The following is a 19,907-nucleotide window of genomic DNA, read 5'->3' on the forward strand; positions in this document are numbered from 1 at the left end:
ATTTGTCTTTACAGACAAGCAATTGGGATTTGAATAGAGACTGCATTGATTTTTAGACGGCTTCACATTGTAAAGAGTTATTGTATAAAATTTTCCATTATGCAAATAATCTTACATATTTCAGTATTTTCCTACTTTTTATAATTTTATTTCTGTCAGTACACATATGTATGTATAGATTTGCATATGTGTACACACATATGGGTGGTAGAGGACAACCTTGGGTATCATCCGGCAGGAGCTGTTTACTATAGTTTTGGGGACAGGTCTGTCTTTGGCTTGGGGTTCCCTGATTGAGCAAGTCTAGCAGCACAGTGAGCCTCATGGATCCTATCGTCTCTTCCTGTCCAGTATCTATCTGTCAATGTGGTCAACTTATCTGTGAATATTGGAGATGGAACCCATGTCCTCGTGTTTGTGAGGCAAGCACTTCAGCAACTGAGCCATCTCCCGGCTGCTATGCAATTTCTCTCAGCAGTGTGTCGTTTTAGGGTACAAATCTTTCACCTCTCTTAGTATAGGAACTTCTCAGACTTGTTCTTTTCACTCATGGGTCTATTGCACACTGTTGTTTAATTTCTGTGTTGATACCATATCCCCAACTCAGCAGTTCTCTGTCTTCACGGTCTCACCTCCTGTGAGATGCTGTCCCTGAAGGCTGCTCTACCTCAGACCTTGTTTAGCAGCCACAGCTCTTTCCAAATGAGACCCTGGGGCTCCCGCGTGCCCCTTGAATTCCTTAGGAGCGGGCTGTGTTCATCTGCACTCGATCCTCTAATTTCCAGCTTGGACTCTAAGGAAGTAGGAGCAGATTCAGTCCTGGGTGGGTTCAGCCTCCTTTCTGTCCCTGTGTCCTCTGGACTCTGCCTCACACAAGTTTCCTGTGATGGCTATTCTTGTCGATGGGACTGTATCTGGAATGAACTATAGTCCATTAATGAAGGAACATACTTGTGATCTGGATCTTGAGGGAGGAAGACAGCATGCCTTTGATCCAGACCATGAGGCTGGAAGGCACACCTTTCATCTGGGCCACACCTTCTGTCAGAAGCCTGTGTAAGGACAATGAAAGAGGGAAGGGTGTTCTTCATCTGCTTGTTCTCACCTCTGTCACACATTCATTTCTGTTTTCGAGATCCTAACACAGCAGCTGAGACACCCAGCCTCAGGGGACAGAGTAGCTACTGGGTTCTTGGTCTTTCCATTCATAACTGGTCACTGTTAGACAGTTGCCTGTAAGTCATTCCAATAAATCCCCATATATATTCATTATATGTATTCATAAATCTATCTATCTATCTATCTATCTATCTATCTATCTATCTATCTATACATTCATTTAATAAATTCTGTGAATCTACAGAACCCTGACTAATACATTTACCTATCTCCATGTCCCACAGCTGAGAAAACTCAGAGGTAAGCTCAGGTGAGAGCCTGTCCTGGACCACTCACCTTTTCTTCCACCAGAGGAAGATCAGCATCACATAGATGGGGGTAAGGAGCACAGCCGTGGCCACCACCACCCCGACCGTGGTTCCCAGGTTCACAAGAGAAGGATTCCTCTGGCCCTCTGTGTCCTCCAGTTCAGCCGTGGTGACTGCAGAGTTGACGATGGAGGGGCTCTGCATGGTGGTGCTGACTGCTGGGGAGAGATGAGGAGTGAGCAGATCCTCCCTGGATGAGGAGGGATGGGGTGAGTGTCACGTCTTGTCTCCTCTGTGGGAGGTGGGATGGGGAGCGGCTGGTAGAAGTTCACAGAGAGAAGGGGACACATGCTGAAGGCTGAGACTCTAGGAGAGCAAGCTCAGTGCACACCCTCCACCTCTCCCGGCTGTGTGCCCTCAGATTTACATTTAGTCATAGATAATTAAGTCACAGAAATGCAGTTGTTTTGATCATAAATGTATGGAACAAGCAGATGTCTCAGTCTGTATTGTGTTTGCTCTCTGGAACTTAGACCCTGAGTTAGATCTCTAGAGTCCATCTGATGAGCCTGGTGAGCTGGTCATGGTCTTTAATCTCCTTCCTAAAGGCAGAGGCAGGCAGATCTATGTGAGTTAAAGCCAGCCTGTCTTTATATATTTAGTTCCACACCAAACAGAGTTGAGTGAGTTGTGTCCCAGTGAAAGGAGGTGGGGACAGGCATATCCCTGGGGCTCACTGGTTAGCCAGCCTAGTCTATTTGGCAAAGTTGTGGTGTGGGAGAATTGTCTGTATTCTGTCATTCATATTTTAAATAAACACTAATTGGCCAGGCAGAAAGTATAGGAGGGTCAACCAGACAGGAAGTAGAGGTGGGGCGATGAGAACAGGAGAATGATGGGAAGGAGGAAACCCATTCTTCCCAGACTCCTGCCCAGATCATAGAAGAAGCAGGATGTGACCTGCCCTACTAAAAATGCTACTGAGCCACATGGCTAACATAGACTAGAATAATGGGCTAACATAAGTTATAAGAGGTAATACGAAGCCTGTGCTAATGATCCAATCAGTTTATTCTGTACAGGGCAGCATACATTCATCTGCTCTGCAATCCCCACTAAGGTCAATGTCCACATTTATCTATTTGGAAACACTAGACCAACAGTTCCCACCCTGTAGTTTGCTACCACCACAGTGGTAGAATATAATATCACATGCAGTCAGATATTTACAATATGATTCATAACAGTAGAAAATTATAAAATAATTTTATGGTGGGGGTTCACCACAACAAGAGGAGCTGTATTAAAGGCTATTTGCATTAAAAAGGTTGAGAATCACTGCTCTAGACCCAAGAAGCATCTCCTTTCTCTCCCTTCCCTGAGCCCTGACAGCTGCCTTTTGACATTATATCTGATCAACATGGCAGCTGTAGAGACTGCACCCGAACTGTGCTGTGGGCGTCCTCACATAGGTTGGCTTTAATCCAGTCAACAGCCACTGCTGGATGTGGTGGCACATGACTCTAGTCTCAGCACTCGGGAGACAGAGGTACGTAGATTTCTCTGTGTTCCAGAACAATCAGCGCTACATGGTGAGACATGTCTTAAGAAAATCAAAACACCAAAATATAAAAAAAAGAGCAACATAGCAAGGTTGTGGTCAAAAAGAAAGCACACAGAGTTCCCAGCTCCTGCAGGACCATTTAAAGGGTGCAGGGGTAATAGAAACATAATATTCCACTCTGTGTTCCCAGTGCATGTGTCTGCAGTTACTTCTGCTTCAGAGGAGAGGCAAGGATCAGAACACAGAGCAGCCACTTCATAACAATGGTGACATTAGTTCCCAAGACCCTTGGGGCTTGTGTGGGAGAGGTGAGGGCAGGAGGACAAGGAAGGGGAGAGGGGAGTTGGGAAATGGAGACCTTCTAAGGAAGTTGTCCGGAGAATTTCTACAGTGCTACAACTGGTTTGACTCCAGAGTGTTAGCTCTTTGCCTTAATCTGCCTTTTGTGACGGCTACAGTTTGCCCCCTGTCCCCTCTATGTGATCCTTGCCTGAGAATTTTCTGAAGGTGCAAAGCCTATGCAAATTTGGTTGAAGCAGTGCTCAGAACACCTCAGGTATTTTTCATCTGAGGATTTGGGCAGCTTAGATGAGAGGTGTTGGGGTGCAGAAATCAACTTGCTAAAAGGTGTAAGTTGGAGAGCAATAAAAGGGTCCTCCCTATGCTACAGTGGTTCAGTCTGAAGACATGGAACCCCTGCAGCAAAAACGGCTAGAATCATCCTTGAGGTGCCTTATCTCTTGATTTCCTGAACCAGAGAGTGGGTAGGGAGAGGTGAGGGATGTGTCCTGTGGAGCTAGGAAGGGACACATGGGACTGTGGTGACAATGTCAATTTACAGTTGGGTTGTAGGACACCAGGAACATCCAGTGGGCACCTACTGCTTGTTCTGGCCTTAGGTTGGGGCTGTGTGGAGATGCTCCACACAGGGTCTAACTGGAGCCCTGACCCAGGACCAAGTGAGTCAGCTGCATTCTGAAGAAATCAATCCACCTGAAGGAAATAGGGAAGGGAATGTAACTTCATAGCCCTTCAGCCTGGCCCAAAACAGTGAGCTCCACATTCAGTGAGACACCCCAATTCAAGGGAATGAAGTCGGTCTTATTAGAGGAGGATTCCCAGTGCCTCATTCTGGCCTTCCCAAGCACAAAAATGGGGTATATGGACACACACACACACACAGACACACACAACACAGACGTGCACACACATACATGTACACTTACTATATATCCATGCTTCACAATATCAAGATATAAGGGAGGCAAACAATAGAATGAACTCCACCAGAGGCCATGTGTCTACTGGTTGAGAGATGCTTGGAGGTAAAGGGTCCTTTTTAGGGTCTGTTTGTCACCAGCATGATCTTGGGCAGCGGTTTAATTCTGCTGGTCTCCGTGTTTCTCTCTATATAATGACTTCAGGAGTGGCCAGCAGTGGTGACAGGTGGCAGAGGTAACGCCCACACGGTGACTAGGCTGGGCCTGAGTGAACTCAGTGTGGAAGCTGAAGTCACAGCTGCCACAGAGGAGGTGAAGCAACCAGAAGACCCGATCATGGTGAGAACGTGAGGGAGAAGAGGGAACTGAGGGAGGGGACAAAGAAACCGGGGCAGGAGAGATGAGGGATGTGTCTTAGAGACTGGTGAAGTAGGAAGACCCAGAGGAGGAGGGGTGTACATGGGGACACGAAGGCACCCTCTGTGGAAGGCACGAGATATGGTGTAAACCGGGAACTAACAGAGACCCTGGCACAGCACCAAGTGAAGGCTGCTCCATCCTGGAGGAGACACACACACATGGATTTCTGGAAACAAGGGCAGGGGTGGGCAGGGCAGTAGTGCAGTTGGGAGAAAGGAGCAGGAGACTGGGCATCTGGGAAGAGCTGAGGCCCAGGAGTGGGGTGGGATCTGAGGGCTCTGGGAGGGGGCAGCTCTGAGAGAGGAGCTGAGGCTTGTGGATGGCTGTGGGGAAGAGGAAGGAGGAAGTTGGCAGAGCTCTGGGGAGGGGACAGAACACACGAGAGGAATCTGTGGGAAGGATCAGAAGTGTAGGATCTCTAGTGCCATCTATGTTATAAAAAAGTCAGGGCCACCAGGGCTGACCTGTGATGTGCTTACCACGGGTGATGGTGAGTCGGGTCCCATTAATCGACTGCCACATCTCCTTTTGATTTCTTGCTTTCAGATGAACTCGGCAGAAGTATGTGTTCTGGTCCTCCTTCTTCAAGTTCAGGATTCTGAGGACTCCGGATGTCTGAGGCTGTGTCCAGTTCAGGGTGAGCCGGTCCTTGAAATGCTCATGTATGAAACCCGAGGTAGAGTTGTAGATAAATTCCCCATGGAAGCGCTCCCATCTCCAGAGAATCCTCATCTGTGGATCTGATGCCAACTCCCAGGGGAAGTAGAAGGAAAAGGGGATCTCAATGGAGCTGCCCTGGACACCAGAGAGGTGTGCTGGGTTGGTTGACTCCAAATTTTTTTATTCTGTTGGATTCTGCTGAGTTCCCTGGGAAAATCAAGGAGAATCTGAAGTAGGCAGGGTATGGAAAGCACAGCCCAGAGCTTCCTGAGCCTTCATCCACAGGCAGGTGTGGGACGTAGGGCAGGACTATCCCTAGGTTCCACTTCCCATGTGACAGGGCAGACTAGCAAAGTTGTTGGGTTGGACCCACTCAGAGGGATAAGCTCTCTCTTGGGGCACAGAGACAGGCTGGCTCCTCTAGCAGTCAGCTGTCCACATGACAACCCACTCTTCCCAGCCCAAATGACCCCTTTGTGATTAAGACAGAGTCCATGATAGCAAGGTCCCCACCACTCACCAGGTGGTAGACATGTTGCTGGCAGCAGCAGAAGCAGGATCCAAGCCATGGTCCAATTACCTCTCCAAAATGAGACCAGTGGAGCCATCAGGCAGGGGAACAAACCCTTTGGAGGGACCCTGGGTTGCTCAGGTGTCAGGAGAGAATGAGGGTAAAGGGATGCATATTCTCCCGGCCTACCCATGTGGAGGACAGTGTGGGTAGGACCTCCCCATCTCTACCCCCTTGTGGCCAGCAACTTCCTTTATCATTCTGGCTTCTTTTTTCCCACACTGCAAAAGATCCTCCCTTGTGGTCATTGACAGGATGGCCATGCCCTTGTGCCCAGCACCCATTTTTTGCTGGAATATACAGCCTTGACTTCTGCATTCTGTGTTCTCCTCTCTTCCACCTTGACCCCCTGTCTCATCCAGTCTTGCCCATTCCCTATGCAGCCTATAATCACTGTTTCCTCAGCTCCTGATTTCCCCCACTCCCGCCCTCCCCTCAGTCTGTTTCTCACTATGTCTCCCCTCATGCTGGCTGTCTGTGTTTCTCTCTCTCTCTAATAATCTCAACTAAGGAAGTGGTCAGCTTCTGCTCACCAGACACAATGAGGAAGGAGGTGATGAGAAAACACATTCAGTTCCCAATCTTATTGTGGGGCCTCCACCATTGTCTGCTCTTTTCCTTTTCTTGCCTTTCAGGGACTCTTCACAGGGCCCTGGGAAAATCAAAGTTCAGTGGACACTCTTGTCATGGCTTGCTCACTACTGTTGATTGAGCTTGTAACTTCCCTTGGTTTCCTGGGTGACCGTTGCCCTCACCTCGACAGTGACTCCCAAGCTGGTCTAGCTTCTGAAGGAGCCTTCCTGCCTCCCACCAACATTGACACAGACTCAGAAGAGGAAATCAAGGATCGAGAAGCCCTGGCATATATCACATGACTGGCACACAGCAGGTGACTGGACTTCAATCCCATCGAGTTCTTGTAGTCTCATTCTCCACATTGACTTCTGGTTGCCTGCTCAGTGCAGTCTGTGAAATCCCCGCACAGGACACTGGTCTGCTTCTGGGCTCCAGGGAAGCTGTTCCTACAGAACACTTCAATGATTCCTTCTAGGTTTGGCGGTTCTAGAACCATCTTTAAATGCAGTGGGCAAAAAGTGTTCAGAGCGGCAATGTGTCAGTCATGACATATTGCCTGGGACATCTCTGAGTGTGGACACAGCTGGTCTGTGAATAGAGTCAAGTTGTGAGATGTGGGTACAGGGGCTGTGGTGGCCAAAGGGCTGGTTTTGTAGGAGATCATCCTACCCTTTCCCATGACAAGGTGCCATCAGTTCCCTGAAGGGCAGGAAGACAGAGGGAGTGGCATCATTCTTCCAGAGTGACATGGACAGAGTTGACTCTCCATTTCCTTAGTTTTCCTGGCATTGATTGCCTTCTCCATGTTCCCCTCAGGTGGCTATGCAGCGCCCTCTGTCATGTCTTCTTTCTCTGCCTTCCTCACAATCTCATGGTCCTCTGATTCCTTGACCTGAGTTCTCATGGTCATGGACCTCATTCTCATGGCCTCACTGCCAGCTGTACACGGACGCACTTCTTTATCCATCCATCCTGTCCTTGGAGATGCAGAGCACAGAACCTTTGGGATGATTTAGCCCCAAATGGACCATCAATCAGGAGAGGGGACTGGGCTTGTTGTACCTGTCAGAAAGGTCTCCCTTATTGGATGAGGTCTCATGTAGCCCAGGCTGAGCCTTGAACTTGTTTTGTAGCCAAGGATGACTTTGAACTCCTACAGAACCTCTGCTCTGCCCTTCCCTTGTGCAGGGTGACAGGTGTGACCCATTGTGCACATTTGTCTCTTGCTGGAGATAGAACCCAGTGTACTGTGCATGCCAAGCAGGTAAACGCTCCACCAGTTGAGTATTGTCTTTAGTCTCAGTGAAATCTGAGAGGGGGCCCTCCTGATCCTGATTATTCACCTCCAGGTTTCATCTGGCCTTGCCCTACTATCTAGGGTCTGTGGGAGAGGGTCACCCAGTTCCTAAGACTCTCTAGGAAGGCCTGGACCCCATGAGCCTGCATTATGTCAGCTGCTGGTCTCCAGCATTTTTATACAACAGGCTCTAGTTGGTCCTTCAGGATCCCAGCTGTCCTTTGTGTTCAGCCTCACTGCTGCCACCTGCTGGCCCCTCAATCCCAAGTCATGGACTTTGTTCTGATTTCAAGTACTGGACTCATTTGAATCTCCTTAAGGACTCAGCTGTAGGACGATTTCTGCCCAACAGGCTGTAATCATTTTCCTGTAGTGAGAATCCAGTTTCCCCAATAGCAATGACTGGGTCCTGCAGCCATGATGCTTTCACAGGGTAGGGGCACTAAGTGTGGAGGAGCAGCCTGGGGCTGTGGTGTGCACACATGAGGATTTTGCATATATGTGACCATGGAGAGTTTCAGACTGCAGTGTTAGAACCCTTTGCTGCTCAAGCCAGTCTCTGTGACTCTTCAGACTACAGTTCATGATCATATCTCCACCATTCAGACTCTGATTTTATACCCAGCCCTGTTTTCCGATGACAGTGGTGGCAGAGAACAGGCTTAACCTTCCTGTTTCTGTCTGAACCATCCAATTCCAGAAACTTCCCTCAAATAACACAGTGAAGGGCATAAGGACCCTGCCCCAGCAAATAACTCATAGATGACAACTGTCCATCTGTCCACCCATCTGTCACACTCTCTACTCTCCTACTCATTGAATTCTTTGCTTTGTGTCTAAAAGTCCCTTATGAGTGACCACATATGATGTTTGTCTTTCTGGGCCTGAGTTACTTCACTCAATATGATGGTTTTTAGATCTATCCATTTGCCTGCAAATATCAAGATGTCATTATTTTTTTCTGCTGTGTAGTACTCCATTGTGTAAATGTACCACATTTTCCTTATCCGTTCTTTGGTCAAGGGATATTTAGGTTCCTTCCAGGTGCCTGCTGCTGGCAGCAGCAGAAGCAGGAACCAAGCCATTTTCGGAATCCCTCCAGGAAGTGAGATCAGCAGAGTCAGTGGACAGTCTAGGAGCCCCCATGGAGGAATCCTGGGTGCTCAGGAGTCAGGAGAGAATCAGGGTAAAGTGACCCGCATTCCCTGGGTCTTCTCATGTGGAGGACTGAGTGGGGGGCAGGACTTCCCCTTCTCCACTCCTTGTGGACAGCAACTTCCTTTATCATTCTAACTTCTTCTTTCCCATGATGCAGAAGATCTGCCTTGTGGTTACTGAGAAGATGACTGTGCCCTTGAGCCCAGCCCCCATTTTTGGCTGGAAGATACAGACTTGACCTTTGTATGCTGATTGTGTCTTTCTCTCTCATAATCACAGTCAAGGGATTGATGATTTTCTGCTCACCAGACACTGTGAGGAAGGAGGTGATGAGGAAACACATTCAGTCCCCAGCCCTAACTTGGTGCCCCCACCATTGTCTGCTCTTTGCACTCTTGCTGCCTGTCAGGGACTCCTCACAGCGGCCCTGGAATCCTAAGGCCCAGTGGACACTCTTGCCCTGGTTGCTCACTGCAGCCGAGTCTGTAACTTCCCTGTGCTTCCGGGTAAGTTATAGACTCGTCTCCCTCACCCCGACAGTGACTCCAGAGCTACTCCAGCTTCTGAAGGAGCCTTCCTGCCTCCTACCACCCTTAACACACACTCAGAAGAGGAAACCAAGGGTCAGAGAAGCCTGACACATGTCACATGACTGTCACAGGGCAGGTGAATGGACTTCAGTTTCATTGAGTTCTTGTAGTCTCACTCCCCACACTGACTTCCAGCTGCCTGCTCAGTGCAGCCTCTGAACTCCCCTCAAAGGCCACGGATCTGCTGCTGGGCTCCAGGGAGGCTGTTCCCACAGAACACTTCAGTGATCCCTTTTAGCTGTAGCTGTTCTAGAACCTTCTTTGAATGCAGTGGGCAAAAATGGTTCAGAGCAGCAGTGTGTCAGTCATGACATATCGCGTGGGACGTCTCTGAGTGTGGAAACAGTGGTCCGTGAAAAGAGTCGAGTCGTGAGAAGTGGGGACAGTGGTTGTGGTGGCCAAAGGGGTGGTTCCTTAGGAGGTCATCCTACCCTTACCCATGACAAGGTGCCATAAGTTCCCTGAAGGGTATGAAGATGTGATTGTATCAGAGGAAGTGGCGTTATTCTATCTGAATGACATGTGCAGAGGTGACTTCCCATTTCCTCAGATTTCCTGGCATTGACTGCCTTCTCCATGCTCCCCTGCAGGTGGCTACACGGCTGCCCTCTGTCATGTCTGCTTTCTCCACCTTCCTCACCCCCTGCTATGTCTCTAAAGGAAGGACTGGGCCTAATGAGCTTGCCATGTGCCAGCCATTGGTCTCCAGCATTTTTACACAACAGACTCTGGTTTTTCCTATAGGATCCCAGCTGTTCCTTATGTTCAGCCTCACTGCTGCCACCTACTGGCCACTCAGTCCCAAATCATGAACTCTGTTCTCATTTCAAGTCCTGGATTCAGTTGTTTCCCATAGGGACCCTGCTGTGGGACGATTTCTATCCAGCAGGCTGTAATCATTTTTCTGTCGTGAGAACCCAGTTTGCACCAATAGCAGCGACTGGGCTCTGCGATCATGACGCATTCATAGGGGAGGACCACTTTCTGTGGAAGATCAGCCTGGAGCTGTCCAGTGCACACATGGGGCTTTTACATACATGTGACCATGGGAAATGTCAGACTGCAGTGTCAGAACCTGGCTGCTGTTCAGGCTGTAGCACAAGTGTGCCTGCACCCACAGAATAAATACGTGTAATTTTAAAAGTTAAAACTTATGGTGGGCTAGGCATGATGGTGCATGCCTTTAATTCCAGCTTTGGGAGGCAGAGGCAGAGGCAAACTCAGTGAGTTTGATGCTATTCTGGTCTATTTATCCAGTTCCAGAGCAGCAATGGCTATACAGATTTTGTTTCATAAAAAGCAGACCTAACAAACAAACAAAGAAATCCAAGGTAGAATGTGTTCTGAATAGTAACGCCTGAGGTTGTCCGCTGGCCTCCATACAGATGAGCACACAGTTGCACACATGTGCACCTGAATACAGACAGACATGTCATGCAGGGAGACATCCATAGCTTATGTGCCCCACATGTCTACCCAGTCCTCATCCTGAGTAAACACGGCCTCCTCAGCCCAGCCTCTGTGACTCTCTGACTCCAGTTCCTGATCGTGTTCCCCACATTCAGACCCTGATTTTATACCCAGCTGTGTTTTCCCATGCCAGTGATGGCAGAGAATAGACTCAACCCTTCCTATTTCTGCCTGAAAATCCAATTCCAGAAACTTCCATCAAATAACACAGTGAAGGGCAGATTGGCCCTGCCGCAGCAGACAACTCATAGATGAAAAGTGTCCATCTGTCCATCCATCTGTCAAACCATCCAGTCTCCCATTCCCAGAATTCTTTTCCCCGGTGACAACTGATGCAGCCCAGAAGGAAACCAGAGTAGCTGCCCAGTCTAGGTCCTTAGAGAGTTGAGGGGAAGCCTGAGAGAGGGTGGAGGATGATGACCTGTGGTGTAGACAGGACACTCAGACTGCACTAGAACGTCACAGTAGCACAATTGTTCCCCCCATCTGAACCCTCTTTTTTCCCCTTGATGGCATCAACATCTGTCATGTGTTCCCCAATCTCAGTGTAAGCACCTCCCTGCACCCCGTAGAGGAGAGCCCCAAGAAGAGACTCTATATTCTGTTCTAAAATCCAGTGAGTGGCTGGGTGACCAGATCAGCCACCTACTCCTCTGGATGAAGTCATCCACATCCTGCAGATAGCCAAGGCAGAGGAAGGAAGTCACATGTCACTGAGTTTGAGGTCACAAAAACTGAGACGCTCTCAATTTCCTCTTCAACTTTCTATATTGCTTAAATGAAATTATTCATAGTTACAAAATTTATTTCAGTGAATCTAAAGGAAAACTGATAACTTCTTCAAGTTCTCTGTCTCCAAATAAAGTGAACTAATGAATGACCTGCCTCCACGACATTTCTACTGTTTAGATTTGGTTAGCTTTGGTTTGTTGGTTTCAAAACAGAATCTTGTGTAGCCTAAACTGGACTCAGACTGTATAGGCCCTAATGATAGTTTCCAATTCATATTCTTGCTATGTCTATCTATCAGTTATTGAGATTACAGGCTTATGTCACCATGCCTGGATTCCTCTAGTATTTTTTGTTGCATAATGGCTATGGCTGAGGAACACAAATCCTAAACTGTGGTAACCTGGCTAGACCCCATGTCTGCTCTTATTCAAACAGTCCTGCTCCCTGCACCCTGAGGGAATTTTATGTAAATGATGTGGAGAATGCTGTATCTGTGTAAGTCCTTGCTGTGGGCCCCTTTATTGCTCCTCCTTTTCGAACAAGGGAAATTTACATGGCAAGTCTCATGACTTTCAGAGTAACGTCCATGAGGTCTTTTCTCTGTGCCCAGCTGCCTGGACGGAGGTGATAGTGAATTAACCATACGGTAGATGACTGGGCAGATGGTCATCATGGCAGCCTGCATGTGTGAACCCCTCATGGATGCTCACAGGAGACACCACCCCAGATGCCAAGGGCACTGTGACCACGGTTGTGGCTGAGTTCAGCCTCAGAGGCTTGGATCCAGTTACACCACAGCAGACATCTCACAGCTGTCCCAGGAGACTCTGCTTTAGTCATGAGAAGCCGTGGTGACTTCTCCATCACCCTTCTAGCTTCAGCTAGTCCCCTGGGGATAGAACAGTTTTCCAATGACTCAGCCAAGGCCCCTGATTGATACAGATTTGAGACTTGTCATTGATGGAATAAGAGCTGCATCTATGCAGGACTGTGATTGGTGGATCTGAATTGTGCATGTCTGTCTTAGAGTTTCTATTGCTGACAAGAGACACCATGAGAATGGCAACTCTTATAAAGGAAATAATAATTTGGGGTGGCTTACAGTTTCAGAGGTTTAGTTCATTATCTTCATGGTTGGACATGGTAGCATGCAGGCAGACATGGTGCTGGAAAAGGAGCTGAGACTTATCCGTCTGAATCCACAGGTAACATGAAGACAACAATATCTCCAGAAAGTTCATCCTGAGCATAGGACCTAAAACACACTCTCACAATGACTTACTTCCTCCAACAAGGCCACACCTACTCCAACAAAGCTATGCCTCCTAATAGTGCCACTCCCTATGGGCATATGGGGGCCGACTACAGTCACACTGCCACAATGCCCATGCACCTCCTTTGGCTGTGAGAGCAGCCTGGATTTCATCCTTATTGGTCAGTGTGGATGCTGTCCTTATGTCTCAGCATGCTCTTTGGTAGAAGCTGACCCACTTACTATCAAATTTTAAGACAGACTGGACTTGGGAAGGAAGTCTTGTCCTAGGGGAGACCCCAGAGGTCAGAACATCCACATGGCAGGAAATGAGGAAAGCGAGTGGATGTAGATGGGCCTGTGAGGAAAGGAAGCCCAGCATGAGACCCAAGAAAGCCATGGTCTGGTACCTGAAGAGATGCATGGAGGGTCCTAGGGTTGTGACTGAGATGACAGTGTCCAGGGAGAACGGAAGAGAGGAACAGGGTTCTCATGCAGTGGTTCTCAGTGTGGCCATTGTTTCCTGCTTCTCTCTGTGTCTCTGCTCCTGGACACAATCAGCTACTCTCTAAGGTCTCGTGTGTGGGGGGAGGGAGGGCAGCGTTAAGGGAGACATGAGAGCAAGTCTGGGGAGTAGAATATTTATTAAAAAGTGTTATAAATTCCATGGACAGATAGGAAACAGCACAGTTGGAGTCTTAGGACAAGAGACAGACAGATTGACTGGGTTCTGAGGAAAGGAAACCAGAGTGCACATGGCAGAAGTGGGGTTCTCTTCTTGTACCTTTCCATGGACAGATGTTTTACAGCACAGGCCTGCAGCCATGATTTCTGATACCAGGCCGTAGTCAAGGAAGGAGTGAGATGCAGGATGTGTGGCCACCAACCCCTATTTTGATGAAAACTCACCACCCTGGTGAGCAATGCTGCCCCCTGGAGTTCTGTTAGCTGGGGACTAACAGACAGTGCTGTGCCTAAGAAGGAGAGGACAGATTTCCATAGTCAGTTTTCTACTTGCCCCACTCTGGTCCCCCAAATGGACGAAGGTCTTTGGGCTCGACTGCAGACACCTCCCAGTGAGCTATCTCTCTGCTCCTCATTTTTATGTTGTTCATTAATATGTCATTTTCAAATACTTCATTTAAAGTAAATTTGGAAAATGTTATAACCATGATTTATCCCCTTGAAAAATCCACATTGTTTTTTATGACATGGTTTCTTATTGGCCTGGAACTCAGCAATTATGCTACACTAGCTGGACAGACAGCTCCACTAATCTGGCTGTCACTTGCATGTCCAGACTGGGATTACATATTTCTGTCACTCCCCTGGTTTACAATGTGGGTGCTCTCAGAGACTCAGGTCCTCCTGTCCATGTTCAAAGGTTTCTAAGTCAACCATCTCCCTAGCTCCCTTGCATGCCTCTCATAACAAACTTCCTCAAGCAGGTGCTGACCTGCTCTTTTGGATGTCAGCTTCTCACCTGGCTGGGGTGTCAGCTTTAGTCTGCTGGCCTGTAGGAGAAGAAACAGTGTCAGTGTGGCAGCCATGCTGATCTTCCATCCTCTCAGCTGTTCTCTGTTCAACATTAGGGGCCCAGGACAGCAAACAGCTCTGAAGCAGATATTCATGGACAGGTCTGAGAGTCCCCAGGACCTGCGTCCAGTCCTCAGCTTTCCTTATGCATAGCACAGCCAATCAGAGGACAACTCTCCTGTCCACTGCCCCTTGTCCATGTCCTTCTCCCTTTGCTTCCTTCCCCTGCCTTGAACTCATGTCCCTTCCCTGCTCTCCCTGCTCTTCACTCACCAGGCCTCCCTTTTGTCTCCCTGGAACCTGGCTCCCTGGCTTCCCTGTGAGTGCAGCTGCTGCTCCCCGCAGATTCAGTCTCAGGGTTCAAATCCCAGTCAGACTTCTGCTGCCTCCCAGACTGCTGCTCTCCATCCCTCAGCTCCACCTTTTAACTATTGCAGGGCTGAGCCCTTCTGAAATCCAGGGCCTGCATGTTCAAGTCTTGTTTCTGGCCTTTCCATTACACTCCACTATCTGCTCATCTCTGCTCCTGTCCTGTAGTCTTCTTACCATGGATTTAACTCTGTTCTGAATATAGTCCACACTTTGCTTCTGTTTTATGTGTGTCAAGATCTTGTGGAAGTCAGGTTGATCTTCACCTTTCTATGTAATTTCATAACAGTTTGAACTCTTAATTCTGCACCCATGCACTACCCAATGGTGGGATTAAGGTGTCCACTACCGTGTTCCCATGTTTGTTTCTTAGAATCATTTTGATTTTAGAAGACAAATCATTTGTCTTTACAGAAAAGCAATTGGGATTTGAATGGAGACTGCATTGACTTTTTAGACTGTTTCGCATTGTAAAAGTTATTGTCTAAAATTTTTCATTATTCAAATGTCCTTACATATTTCAATATTTTCCTACTTTTTATAAATTTATGTTTGTGCAGTACATATATGTATGTGTACATTTGCATATGTGTACACACATGTGGGCTGTAGAGGACCACCTTGGGTATCATCCTGCAGGAGCTGTCCACTATAGTTTTGGGGACAGGTCTGCCCTTGATTGAGGTTTACTGGTTGGGCAAGCCTGGCAGCACAGTGAACCTCATGGATCCTATCGTCTCTTTCTGTCCAGTATCTGCCAATGTGGTCAACTTTATCTGTGAATCCTGGGGATGGAACCCATGTTTTTGTGTTTATGAAAAACACTGCACCAACTGATCTGTCTTCTGGCTGATCTGCAATTTTTCTCAGCAGTGTGCAGGTTTTAGGGTACAAATCTTTCACCTCTCTTAGTGTAGGCTGTTCTCAAACATGTTCTTTTCACCTGTGGGTCTATTGCATACTGTTGTTTAATTTCTGTGTTAATACCATATCCCCAACTCAAACAAATCTCTCTATTCATGGTCTCACTTCCTGTGAGATGCTGTCCCTGAAGGCTGCTCTACCTCAGACCTTGCTTAGCAGCCACAGCTCTTTCCAAATGAGCAGTTAGCCCCTGGGGCTCCCGCGTGCCCCTTGAATTCCTTAGGAGCAGGCTGTGTTCATCTGCACTCGGTCCTCTAATTTCCTGCTGGGATCTAAGGAAGTAGGAGCAGATTCAGTCCTGGGTGAGTTCAGCCACCTTTCTGTCCTTCTGTTCTCTGAACTCTGCCCCACACGTTTCCTGTGATGACTGTTCTTGTCAACAGGACTGTATCGGGAATGATACTGTATCCAGTAATGAAGGGCACACTTGTGGTCTGGATCTTGAAGGAGGAAGACAGTGTGCCTTTGATCTAGACCATGAGGCTGCGGGACACACCTTTCACCTAGACCACACCTTCTGTTGGAAGCCAGTGCAAGGGCAAGGGAAGCAGGAAGAGTGTCCTCCATCTGCCTACGCTCACCTCCGTCATCACATTTGTTTTCATAGTCAAGATTCCAACAGAGCAACTGAGACACCCAGCCTAAGGGGACTGAGCAACTATTGGGTCCTTGGTCTTTCCATTCACAGTTAATCATTCTTGGATGGCAGCCATAAGTCATTTCAATAAATTCACATATATTCATTGTATATATTCAAAAATATTTCACTATATATTTATATATATATTCATTCCATAAATTCTGTGACTCTACAGAATTCTGACTAATACACATACCTATCTCCATGTCCCACAACTGAGAAAACTCAGAGGTAAGCTCAGGTGAGAGCCTGTCCTGGACCACTCACCTTTTCTTCCACCAGAGGAAGATCAGCATCACATAGACAGGGGTTATGAGCACAGCCGTGGCCACCACCACCCCGACCGTGGCTCCCAGGTTCACAAGAGAAGGATTCCTATGGCCCTCTATGTCCTCCATGCCAGCTGTGGTTACTGCAGAGGTGCCGATGGAGGAACTCTTCGTGGTGGTTCTAACTGCTGGGGAGAGATGAGGAGTGAGCAGACTCTCCCTGGAGGAGGAGGGATGTGGGAGTGTCACATCTTGTCTCCTCTGTGGGCGGTGGGATGGGGAGCAGCTGTTAGAAGTTCACAGAGGGGAACACATGCTGAAGGCTGAGACTCTGGGAGAGCAAGCTCAGTGCACACCCTCCACCTGTCCTGGCTGTGTGTCCTCAGATTTACATTTAGTCACAAATAATTAAGTCATTGAAATACGGTTGTTTTGGTCATAAATGCATGGAACAAACAGATGTCTCAGTCTGTATCATGATTGCTCTTGGGAACTTAGAAGCCAAGTTTGATTTCCAACATCCATTTGAAGAGCCTGGTGACCTGGGCGTGTCCTTTAATCTTAGCCCTAGACCAGAGACAGGGAGATCTATGTGAGTTAAAGCCAGCCTGTCTACATATATTTAGTTCCACACCAAACAGAGTTGAGTGAATTGTGTCTCAGTAAAAAGTGGCGGCGACAGGCATGTCTCTGGGACTCACTGGTAAACCATCCTAGTCTATTTGACAAACTTGAAGCTAGTGAGAGACCCTGTCTCAGAAAATAAGGGAACAGCCCCTGAATGTTTCCTCTAGCCTCTGAATGCATATGAAGAATTGTCAATGCTTACACACACACACACACACACACACACACATACACACACACGAAATAACAGACCCTCATGATCACACCCACAAAATATACAAAATGTATAACAGAAAATATATAATTTTGATCATAGGTGTCCAGTTCAGTATAGGGCAGCATACATTCATCTGCTCTGCAATCCCCACTAAGGTCAATGTCCACATTTATCTATTTGGAAACACTAGACCAACAGTTCCCAACCTGGGGTTTGCTACCCCTACAGAGGTAGAATATGAGATAAAAAGCAATCAGATATTTACAGTACGATTCATAACAGTAGCAAAATTATAGTTATGAAGCAGCCATAAAAACAATATTATGGTGAGGGCGTCACCACAACGTGAGGAACTGTATTAAAGTGTGTCTCCATTAAGAAGGTTGAGAATCACTACTCTAGACTCAGGAAACAGCTCCTTACTCTCCCTTCCCTGAGCACTGGCAGCTGCGGTTAGACATTACATCAGGTCAACATGGAAGCCGTAGAGACTGCACAAGAATTGTGCTGTGGGCATCCTGTCACAGGTTGGCTTTAATTCAGTCAACAGACACTGCTGGATGTGGTGGCACAGGCCTTTAATCTTAGCACTTGGGAGACAGAAGTAACAAGTTTCTGTGAGTTCCAGAACAACCAGTGTTACATAGTGAGACCCTGTCTTGTATAAACCATAAAAGTACACACACACACACACACACACACACACACACACACGAGTATGTGTGTGTGTATGAGAGCATCAGAGCAAGGTTGTGGTCAGCCAGGAAGCACACAGAGTCCCCAGCTTCTGCAGGACCATTAAAAGGGTGCAGGGATAACAGCAAGGTAGAATTCCACACAATACTCCCAGTGCATGGGTCTGCAGTTACTTCTGCTTCAGAGGAGAGGCAAGGATCAGAAGAGAGTGCAGTCACATCATAAAAATGGGGACATTAGTTCCCAAGACCCTTGGGGCTTGTGTGGGAGAGCTGAGGTAGGAGGGCAAGGAGGGGAGACAAGAGTGGGGAAATGAAGACCCTATAAGGGAGTTGTCCGGAGAATTCCTTCAGAGCTACAAGGTCAGAGGAGACGGCAAACAACCACAATGGAAAGAAAATGTTTGCAGTGTTGTGCGCAGAGCCAATGAAGAGGAATATCAAACTAAGGTCAGAATTGTGGAGCCTGAGGTGACATCTAGGGGACAAGGAAGTCAGAGGCATCAAAGCCTGAGCCAGGGTGACTCACCAGGAGTGACGGTGAGTTGGGTCCCTTCAGTAGACTGCATAAACTCTATGCGTTTTGTCGTTTTCAGACTAACTCGGCAGAAGTACACTGTCTGGTCCTTCTCCTTCAAGTCCAGGATTCTGAGGACTCCGGATGTCTGAGGATGTGTCCAGTTCAGGATGAGCCGGTCCTTGAAATGCTCATGTATGAAACCCGAGGAAGAGTCGTAGATAAATTCCCCGTGAAAGTGCTTCCATCTCCAGTGAATCCTCATTTGTGGATCTGGTGCCAACTCCCAGGGGAAGTAGAAGGAGAAGGGGATCTCGATGGAGCTGCCCTGGACACCAGAGAGGCGTGCTGGTTGGTTGACCCCAAATTCTTTTACTCTGTTGGATTTTGCTGAGTTCCCTGGGAAAATCGAGGAGAATCTGAAGTCAGCAGGGGATGGAAAGCACAGCCCAGAGCTTCCTGAGCCAACATCCATAGGCAGGTGTGGGACACAGGGGAGGACTACCCCCATGTCCTACTGTCCCATATGGGACAAGCCGATGGGGAAAGGTTGGGCAGGACCAACTCTGAGGATGAGATTTCTCTTGGAGCACAGAGGAAAGCCTGGCTCCTAGAGCAGTCACCTCTCCACATGCCAGCCGGCTCTTCCCAGCCCCACTCCACCCTCCTGTGATTAAGTCCCCAGTAGTGAGGTTCCCACCACTCACCAGCTGACAGCAGCAGAAGCAGGAACCAAGACAAGGCCTGCATCATTCCAGGAAAGGAGACAAGCAGAGCCATCAGATGGGAGAACAGTCCCTGTGGATGGACCCTGGGGTGCTCATGAGTCAGGAGATAATCAGAGTAGAGTGACCCACATTCCCTGGTTCTTTTCATGTGGAGGACTGACAGGAGCAGGATCGCCCCATCTCCACCTCCTCGTGGGCAGCAACTTCCTTTATCATTCTTGCTTCTTCTTTCCCTTTTTAAAGAAGATCCGCCCTTGTGGTCACTGAGAAGATGACTACACCCTTGAGCCCAGCCCCAATTTTTGGCTGGAAGAAACAGACTTGACCTCTGATGCTGGGCTCTCCTCTCTTCCACCTTGACCTCCTGTCTCATCCAGTCTTTCCCATTCCCTATGGCGCCTGCAATCACTGTTTCCTCAGCTCTGTAATTTCCTCCACTCCCGTCTTC

The 19,907-nt window shown here is 48.1% G+C and overlaps 1 protein-coding gene, 1 long non-coding RNA gene and 1 pseudogene across 7 annotated transcripts; 1 reads left to right on the forward strand and 2 right to left on the reverse strand.

The window, feature by feature from the left end:
• Positions 1 to 1,451: 1,451 nt before the first annotated feature.
• Positions 1,452 to 6,227, reverse strand: LOC148123107 (paired immunoglobulin-like type 2 receptor beta; annotated as a pseudogene). The gene is made up of 3 exons (XR_015737271.1): positions 5,812 to 6,227; positions 5,111 to 5,498; positions 1,452 to 1,645 (listed from the first exon to the last, which is right to left on the reverse strand). The product of XR_015737271.1 is annotated as a paired immunoglobulin-like type 2 receptor beta (transcript).
• LOC148123108 (uncharacterized) lies at positions 4,375 to 11,830 on the forward strand. The gene is made up of 3 exons (XR_015737272.1): positions 4,375 to 4,550; positions 5,178 to 5,268; positions 6,498 to 11,830. It is a non-coding gene; the product is annotated as an uncharacterized LOC148123108 (long non-coding RNA).
• Positions 11,831 to 13,562: 1,732 nt separating this feature from the next.
• LOC148123109 (paired immunoglobulin-like type 2 receptor beta-2) lies at positions 13,563 to 19,674 on the reverse strand. 5 transcript variants are annotated; one of them, XM_087903370.1, is made up of 5 exons: positions 19,439 to 19,674; positions 18,744 to 19,130; positions 16,674 to 16,863; positions 14,421 to 14,451; positions 13,563 to 13,911 (listed from the first exon to the last, which is right to left on the reverse strand). In XM_087903370.1, the coding sequence occupies exons 1-4, from the start codon at positions 19,605 to 19,607 to the stop codon at positions 14,439 to 14,441; spliced, it is 759 nt and encodes a 252-aa protein (XP_087759496.1). In that variant the 5' UTR covers positions 19,608 to 19,674; the 3' UTR covers positions 13,563 to 13,911; positions 14,421 to 14,438. The 5 variants fall into 5 exon arrangements, with proteins under 5 accessions (XP_087759496.1, XP_087759497.1, XP_087759495.1 ...); XM_087903371.1 differs by having other exon boundaries at positions 14,394 to 14,451; XM_087903369.1 differs by lacking the exon at positions 14,421 to 14,451 and having other exon boundaries at positions 16,674 to 16,860.
• Positions 19,675 to 19,907: the final 233 nt, after the last annotated feature.

The sequence above is a fragment of the Myodes glareolus genome, chromosome 2 (assembly GCF_982192425.1).
Source record: "Myodes glareolus chromosome 2, mMyoGla1.1, whole genome shotgun sequence".
NCBI classification, from domain to species: Eukaryota; Metazoa; Chordata; class Mammalia; order Rodentia; family Cricetidae; genus Myodes; species Myodes glareolus.

Excerpts from the sequence above, each read along its gene's own strand:
- LOC148123109 (XM_087903368.1), bottom strand. The coding sequence starts at position 19,607 with ATGAAAAGAACCAGGGAATGTGGGTCACTCTACTCTGATTATCTCCTG. Across the intron at positions 19,131-19,438 it reads GCTTCTGCTGCTGTCAGCTG|GGAACTCAGCAAAATCCAAC; the intron begins GTGAGTGGTGGG and ends CGATTTTCCCAG. Across the intron at positions 16,864-18,743 it reads CCAACTCACCGTCACTCCTG|CAGTTAGAACCACCACGAAG; the intron begins GTGAGTCACCCT and ends ATCTCTCCCCAG.